The following is a 7,667-nucleotide window of genomic DNA, read 5'->3' on the forward strand; positions in this document are numbered from 1 at the left end:
AGACGTCACCGGGCTGTATGTACGTGTGTTGAACGCGGAGGTGCCGTCCGTTCGGCACTAGGATCTCCGGTGATTTGGATCACGACGAGTACGACTCCTTCAACCCCGTTCTCTTGAACGCTTCCGCTTAGCGATCTACAAGGGTATGTAGATGCACTCTTCTTCCCCTTGTTGCTGGTTTCTCCATAGATAGATCTTGGTGACACGTAGGAAAATTTTGAATTTCTGCTACGTTCCCCAACAGCCACGTCGCCTTGGGCTGGTGCTACGCCAAAGGGTGACCTGTACGCCGGCGACGCCATGGACCTATACGCCAAGGACATTGGCGTGGCCGGGGTGGTTGGCACCTCGTCTCGGCTAGACACCGAGTATTCGACGGTCTGTCAAGACAAAGGGGGCCGCCTCACGAGGCCGTGGAAAAGGTGGCATTGTAGAGGCCGCGTCGCCTTGGGCTGGTGCTACGTCAAAGGGTGACCTGTACGCCGGTGATGCCGTGGACCTGTACTCCAAGGACCTGTTCGCCACGGTAGGTGCACCTCTCGAAGGAGGGACCGGTCTTATACTGTGTCGCTGCAAACTCTGGTTCGACCAGAGACCTGTACGCCATAAAGGGGGAAGTGAGTCCCGGGCCGAGTCGTCACTGAGCTACGATTCCGCCACCCCGTCTCCTCTAAGAAACATGGTGCAAAGCCTGTACGCCTGTAAACTGTTTGCTATCGACCTATCTGTCGGGGACGTGCGCCTCATGAAGGAGGAGCCAGTCCTTGGCCCCGTCGTTGCAGACACTGGTTCCATCGAGAATCTGTACACCATGAAGGGAAAGGCGAGTCTCGGACTGCATCGTCTTCTCCAGGAAGCAAAATGCTAGATCCGTTCACCACGGTCGGGACGCCATGGACCTGTACACCGGAGACCTGTACGGCGCGACCTGTCCGCCGCGATGGGTGCGCCTCTCGGAGGAGGGGACGGTTTTGGGCTGCATCATCGTGAGCTCCGGTTCCGTCTCGCCGTCTTATCCGGGAAGCAAGACACCAAACATGTGCACCGCGATTGGAACGCTATGAACCTGTGCACCAGCGACCTATTCGTTGTGACCTGTACATCGTGACCTGTTTGCGAGGGACATGTAGACCGTCATGGTAGAGCATCGGGGCTAGCGGTTGGGCTGCGTCGTTGGCGAGCTCCGGTAGCTCCTGAGTCATCTCCAGCCAGAACATGACACCTGAAAATGAAAGGCTTGGCATAGACAAGCTCCAATGGTGTCGGTGCAGTTTTCAGTTCCGGCGTCGTCATCTCCGGCGGCGGCGACGAGATCACACGAGTGTCGTCTCCAGTGACCGGCACGTACTCTCCGCGTAGCGCATGCATGCTGTTTATGTTCAGATAGGCGATCCAATCTTCACAAGGGCAAGGGCCAGATTTTCGGCGGCCTCTCCATGCGTGCTTGCCGGCGGCTTCTGCCTGCTCGTTGTACCTGTATACAACAAACATAAACCTCACCTTGATTACCTGAGGTTGCGTGGAGACGTACAGCCAGTCGGCCGGCCAGCTTGACGAAGAGAACGGGAGAGATTTTATGTATGTTGAACTCCTCGTGTGTGTATAGATCGGGGAAAAGAATTGAGGTGTTGTATAGCTACGAATGAGATGGAGTTGTGCGGGGCCTAAACACCATGGCCTTCTTCCTCTTCTGTATGCAGCTTAGCGGCGGCCGCCGCGTGCGTGTGTGAGCGGCCTGACGGCCAGCCATATAGTGCGTGCCCCTCTCCGGTGTGTAGCCCGCCGCCGGCAGCCGCGTGCATGAGAGCGGCCTGGCGGCCAGCCCATCTGTGTGCGCCTCCCCGTGCGCAGCCCTGCGGCGGCGCGTGTGTGGACGGCCTGACGGCCGGGTGTGTTCGCCCCCGCCGATGGATGATTATGTGTTGCTTATATAAGGAAGCCCTAGGGCAAGCGGTAGAAGGATTAGATGGGGGCGGCGCCGCCGCCAAGACGTTGGCGAGCGAGCATCTCGCGCGCACAGCCGTTCCTTCCTTTCCGCTGGACTCAGCTGCATGCATGCTTATCCCGTCCGGCTGGTGAGCTGCACCTTCTGATCCATTAACTAGATAAGGATGCATTAGCCAACTAACTCATGTGAGATACGAACGGGCCATTTGGCCATGCAAACGCTAGCTAGCTAGGTTGATGCGTACTAGTACAAGATCAACCTTACATGTATGTGACGTGCTGGACCTTTTGGTTGGACACACGCATTCTATTTAGCAATGCTAATTAATTAATAAATAGTATATCTCTCCGGACATGCATGCATCGGCCAGGACATGGCCTGCAACGTGTCAAGCTCATTATATAAGCCAACAGACTAGCAAAAATATTTGATGGAAATATGCACTTACGGGTCTCCTTATTTGCACAATATCACTCGCATTTTTTTAAATCATCTGAGCTTATCATATATGTCTAATTGATAAATCATAACAAAATATCATCAAATAGGAGTTTCAGAATATCGAGGGAGCTCTTTCTCAAGTATGCACACCACTCTCATTCTCAAGTAATAAATCCCCTGATGATAAAAAAAATCCCCTTCGTTGCAAAAGATGGGAGAGCTAACTGATCAAACATCTATGTATATTACTTTATATTTCTATAAATATACGTAGCATTCCATGGACGTTTGCCTTGTTTGTTGACATCAACTTAGGGGCGCTCTAATCCATACACGGCCAAAATTCAGATAAAGAACATCATTGCTTGCCCTTACAAGGAGCCAACTAGGAAGCAGGTACAGAAAGCTAATTAATGGGGAAAAAAATTCTCTAGATTGCAGGCATCGTGATTCTTCGATCTCGAATTCTCTCGAGGTAATCTGGGTCGATTCGAGCTGCTTCTTACAAATATGGATTCCTATTGATCTTGATGCCTACAGATTTGCCTGAGTGTCGTGCACGTTGGTTCATGTTTTCTACTACACGAAACTGAATCAAACTCCTTTTATATATGGACAAAAGTATATACCTCTTCCTCGGAGTAAGAATGAATGCCATGTAGTAGAAAAAGAAATTTGTACATGTTTTGCATCGCTAGATGATTCAATAGCTTTGCACGTACGATGAACCTACCTAGATATAGATTTCATTCATATTTCAACAGTTGGCAAATACTACTAGTTAGCAATCAACCAGTCAGAAATAATCCAAGTACATGCCCTTCCTGAAAAACAATGAACACCAAGCGTGTCGTGCACCAGGGTATAGTAGAGGTCCATCTATTTATCTATCTATGTAATCTAAACCAAATAATATATGGTAGTGCTCACATCATCTCATCAGCATCCCGTTCGCAAGAGAAGACGCTTGATCGTCGCGAGAAAGGGAGCGTGGATTCATCACGCATCACCTCTGTGTATACCTTATATTTCTGTAAGCATGTAGCATCATCTTTTTTCCACTAGCATTTTCCAACAAAAAAGCATGGGTGCACATACTAGCATCATCTGAAAAATAGTATGGCCTGCCCAAAATCACTCTATATATTGACCAACTATGAATACATATATATATATATATATATATATATATATATATATATATATATATATATATATATATATATATATATTCTCAATATAACATACTATGTCCTTCGATCACCAAAATAATCTCACTAGACTGCCCATCCATCCACGATCATCTTCTTGTCACTACCTGACCAACCTATATGGGCAGAAAGAATTCTTTCATCCCGATCCAAGTCACCACCTAGTCAGCCCCTCCCCTCGCGCGACATCCAAACCCGGGGGCGACAAAGGGGGGACAGCGGCGGATGCGCCGCCGCCATCCCTGTAGGCAGGGGCGGGCTCGGCGACGTTCAGGATCTTCCTAGCGTTGTTAGCTGCGACGAATGCCCTAGGTCCATCTTCATGGTCAGGATCGGTGCTGTTTCTGTCAACACTTTCCTTCAGTCGAACTTTAGCATTATCCACGGCCGCTGCAATGACAGAGGTGAAGACGCCAGACTCCCGCAGGCCTTGCACGATCGCCTGAGAGAACAAGGCACACGTGTCAAGCATATGAATATTACTGTAATTACATATGACTGACATTTTGATGGTGTGGCTATGGTTATTTACTGCATACCATTGGGGCATAGATGCGAGTTAACACTCCTTTTCGCAGAAGCTTCAGATTGAGCTGCTTATCGTTCCACACGACACGTTCGTTGTACCTAACAAAAGAGCAATCAGCCAACAGGCATACCAGGTCTCCGATCTCTAAAACTGTTACAGGGACTCATTGAGTTCAGCTAGTATTCTAAATCTACAGGGAATCATTTTAGACATCTGAGTGCTGGAGAACAAGTCGTGGCAATTTGATTTCTTGGGTTATCCTGATATAGGTCATGTTATCAGTTGTATTTATGATAACATGGTCGAATATATCATGACCTATCTGGCCAAAAGAAAATAAAAAGTTCCTGTCGTTTACCTATCTTCTCCAGATTTGTTTTCATGCTAAATTCACCATATAAAATTCGTATCACCAAATTCAGTACAAAATATAATTTCATCATATATGGTTGTGATCATGATAGATATTAGCGTCAGAGTGGAAAACTGGAGACTGGGTAAATGTCCAAACCAATGTATTTGCAAGCAGAGTATTATTCATTGTACATGCTAGAAATCAGAAAGTATTCAGTCAAGCTAGAAAATTATGGTGCTGTGGGAACCATGAAAATTACCAGCGAAGCATATCCTCTTCACTAGCAGTTGATGCAATTATAAAAGCCTGCATAGTAAATGCTCAAGTCAGAACTCAGGGTAGCAGCAGCAGTAGCAACCTAAATCATGGAAGAGGAAGCAGAACCACTAGTATAAGAATGTAAAATGCAAAAGATCCTGGAGGGGAAAGGGACTAGTGCAATGGGAAAAAAAAAACGACCAAACAAAAATCTGGTACTACTCCCTCCGTTCGGAATTACTTGTCGCAGAAATGGATGTATCTAGACGTATTTTAGTTCTAGATACATCCATATCCGAGACAAGTAATTCCGAACGGAGGGAGTAGCTTTCAAGAGAATCAAGTAGCTTTACTTACTGCTCTGTCAAAATCCAACATGAAACATCTTTTAACATCTTCTTTTGTAGGCTTGCATCCACAGCGATCACGTCTAGATGTTAAGTCTGAAAATTTGGTGTATGTATAGTGCAGAACTGCAGCCTCTTCCAGCTTGATCTCACTGTCAGTTACATGCCAACAATATTATAAGAATCAATTTCGGCTTGATCTCACTGTCAGTTACGTTCTGAAAAAAATGGATGCTATGGACAAAAGTCCTTACTTTGGGCTCTTTGCGTAGTTATGCCATCTGTGTGCACCATTTGGCCGGAGATGATCTTGAATTCGCGCAGCAGATTTTCCATTCCCATAAGTAATGAAATAGTTAGGATTGCCTCTTGTTGCTTCCTTGTACATGCCAAAGTAAGTATCTTTGGGGAGATGATCATAATTCTTCTTGAACATAGACACCTGGTAAGATATTGCAATGTACAAAAATTAGCTAATGATGGGATAGGTGTTTGGAACATGCAAGGAACTCATGGTACTTGGTGAAGTATCCACATAACAACTATGATTGATCACTAGTTGTATATGAGATTATCTTTTTCATACTAAAATGGCAAGATACTAGTACAGTTTATTGAAAAAAAAAAGGCTAGACACAGCAAAGAATGTCAAAAGGCATAATCTGTTGTTGGCACTGAATTGTTGCACATATCGGAGGCCTAAGATTATTTTTCATTTGCTTCTCTTTTCTTTTCTTTTGGAATAATTTGCTAAATTAGCTAGGCCCGTGGCTAGTCTACACTAAGAAAAACAGGTAAAACTTAATTCAAGGATACTAGGCTAAATGGAAATTGGACCAGATTACAGGGCAGCACAAAACTAAATTTCCAAGCAAATGTAAACAACAATATCAGAGTATCAGACCACAGTATCAGACTTTAGATGTAACCGAACAAACAGAATTCATATCACATCAGCCAACATTATATCAAACGGAGCTTGTGGATATTATTATATTCTTAAAAACAGAGAAGGTTTACCTCACTGAATGGATCTTTTATATCATCACGCTCGACGCTGCTTTCCTGCAGAGTGCAGACAAGCAAGTTAATTACTACTGTATGTATAAGAAGTCTGGCAGGCATAATTAGGAGCAGCAGCATACTTACATAGTTAGGAAAGATAACCATGTCAACATCCTCGGGGACGTCGGCTAACAGGCGTCTGATGGAATACTCGGAAGCTCCACCGGGATATAGCAACTCATCGGTGTCTAGATGCATTATCCAGTCCATGCCAGATTCCTACCATGAAGAAAGAACGCTTTTTCATTGTTTATGATAAATATAATGCACTAAATGAATACTAGTAATGCTTGTGATAAGCCGAAAACAAACAAACATACATACCCGGGCCATTACGATAGCCATTTCCATGTTGAGCGATTGTTTCACAAACAGTTCGTAGTTGCAGGGTTTGTAGAAGAATCCTGATAGCCAGGTTTCGTCCCAGATGCGGCTGCAGGTGAAACATATGCATCATCAGAATGGGTATCAAAATGAATTTGTGTATAGGCCAACGAGGCACGCGCGCGGTGAAGATTGTTTCGGACCTCCGGGCCTGCTGCTCCTCAAGTTCCTTGGTTCTGTACACCACCTTCACCCCCTGAAACAGGAACAGAGACAGAGATTCAGACTCTGAACAAACAAGCAGAGACAAATTGGTGGTACTGGATTTCTTGGAAATCTCAGGCGAGGAGCGCACGGGGATGGACTCGAGGACGCCGGCGACGCTGGGCTTGGCGGCCTTTCCCTCGACGAAGAGCAAAAAGTGCGCGACGCCGACGACCTTGTGGTAGAAGAGCCACGGCAGGATCTGGTCCAGGCCGGCGGAGGTGCTCGTCTGCACGCACACCTGGCAGACAGACGGGAGGGCGAAAGATCAGCAGGCCAGACACATCGGCCGGCGGCCAGCGAGGCGAGAGGACGGAGGTGGGATTGGGAAAGGCGGTACCTTGGGGTGGTGGGTGTCCGGCGCGTCGAAGTGGAAGGACCAGCCGCGGAGGTAGGGGAAGGCGGGGGCGGCGGAGGCGGCGAGCACCTCGACGCAGGATGCGGCGGAGGAGTGGAGGGACTGCAGCCTCGACGGGGCCGGCACGGCCAGGCGAGCGGGCCAGCGGGAGCCGGCGTCGTCCACGCCGCCGCCGCGCCACTGGAGCGCGAACGCGAGGAGGGCGAGCGCGAGCGGGAGGGCGGTCAGGAGGAGGAGCAGGTGGCGCCACGCCGCGCCGCCGGCGGCGGCGGCAGACGGAGCCTGCGCCGGCGCCGGCATTCCTTCCGAGTGCGATCGATCCGTGGGTTCGGGCCGGGTCCGCCGCATCCCCATTGTTTTTTTTATCCTCTTTAGCTGTGATTTTATTCTTATTTCATAACTAAATGGTTGCCTTTTCCAACAATGAAATGAATTACTGCCAAATATTGCCATAACCTTTTTTGACAAAAGGAAAAAAGAAATGGGCTTTGCTGTTTTTATTAGTTATCTGTGATATTGGGTTTCACTTTATTAGGGTTAAATGCTGCCGATTAATTCGTCAATGGA

At 47.4% G+C, this 7,667-nt stretch overlaps 1 protein-coding gene across 2 annotated transcripts; it reads right to left on the bottom strand.

Annotated features, from left to right (window-relative positions):
* Positions 1-3,360: 3,360 nt before the first annotated feature.
* LOC125541532 (glycosyltransferase-like At2g41451) lies at positions 3,361-7,466 on the bottom strand. Of its 2 annotated transcripts, none has more exons than XM_048704924.1 (12): positions 7,083-7,466; positions 6,834-6,983; positions 6,682-6,734; positions 6,479-6,587; positions 6,239-6,373; positions 6,110-6,154; positions 5,344-5,531; positions 5,100-5,241; positions 4,744-4,790; positions 4,140-4,227; positions 3,622-4,042; positions 3,361-3,565 (listed from the first exon to the last, which is right to left on the bottom strand). In XM_048704924.1, exons 1-11 carry the CDS (start codon positions 7,452-7,454, stop codon positions 3,755-3,757), a joined length of 1,617 nt encoding a protein of 538 aa, XP_048560881.1. In that variant the 5' UTR covers positions 7,455-7,466; the 3' UTR covers positions 3,361-3,565; positions 3,622-3,754. The 2 variants fall into 2 exon arrangements, with proteins under 2 accessions (XP_048560881.1, XP_048560876.1); XM_048704919.1 differs by having other exon boundaries at positions 3,361-3,553; positions 3,610-4,042.
* Between the last annotated feature and the right edge of the window lie 201 nt (positions 7,467-7,667).

Source organism: Triticum urartu, chromosome 1 (genome assembly GCF_003073215.2).
Source record: "Triticum urartu cultivar G1812 chromosome 1, Tu2.1, whole genome shotgun sequence".
Lineage (NCBI taxonomy): Eukaryota > Viridiplantae > Streptophyta > Magnoliopsida > Poales > Poaceae > Triticum > Triticum urartu.

Excerpts from the sequence above, each read along its gene's own strand:
- LOC125541532 (XM_048704924.1), bottom strand. The coding sequence starts at position 7,454 with ATGGGGATGCGGCGGACCCGGCCCGAACCCACGGATCGATCGCACTCG. Across the intron at positions 5,532-6,109 it reads TAAAAGATCCATTCAGTGAG|GTGTCTATGTTCAAGAAGAA; the intron begins GTAAACCTTCTC and ends ATATCTTACCAG. Across the intron at positions 4,043-4,139 it reads CTCGCATCTATGCCCCAATG|GCGATCGTGCAAGGCCTGCG; the intron begins GTATGCAGTAAA and ends TTGTTCTCTCAG.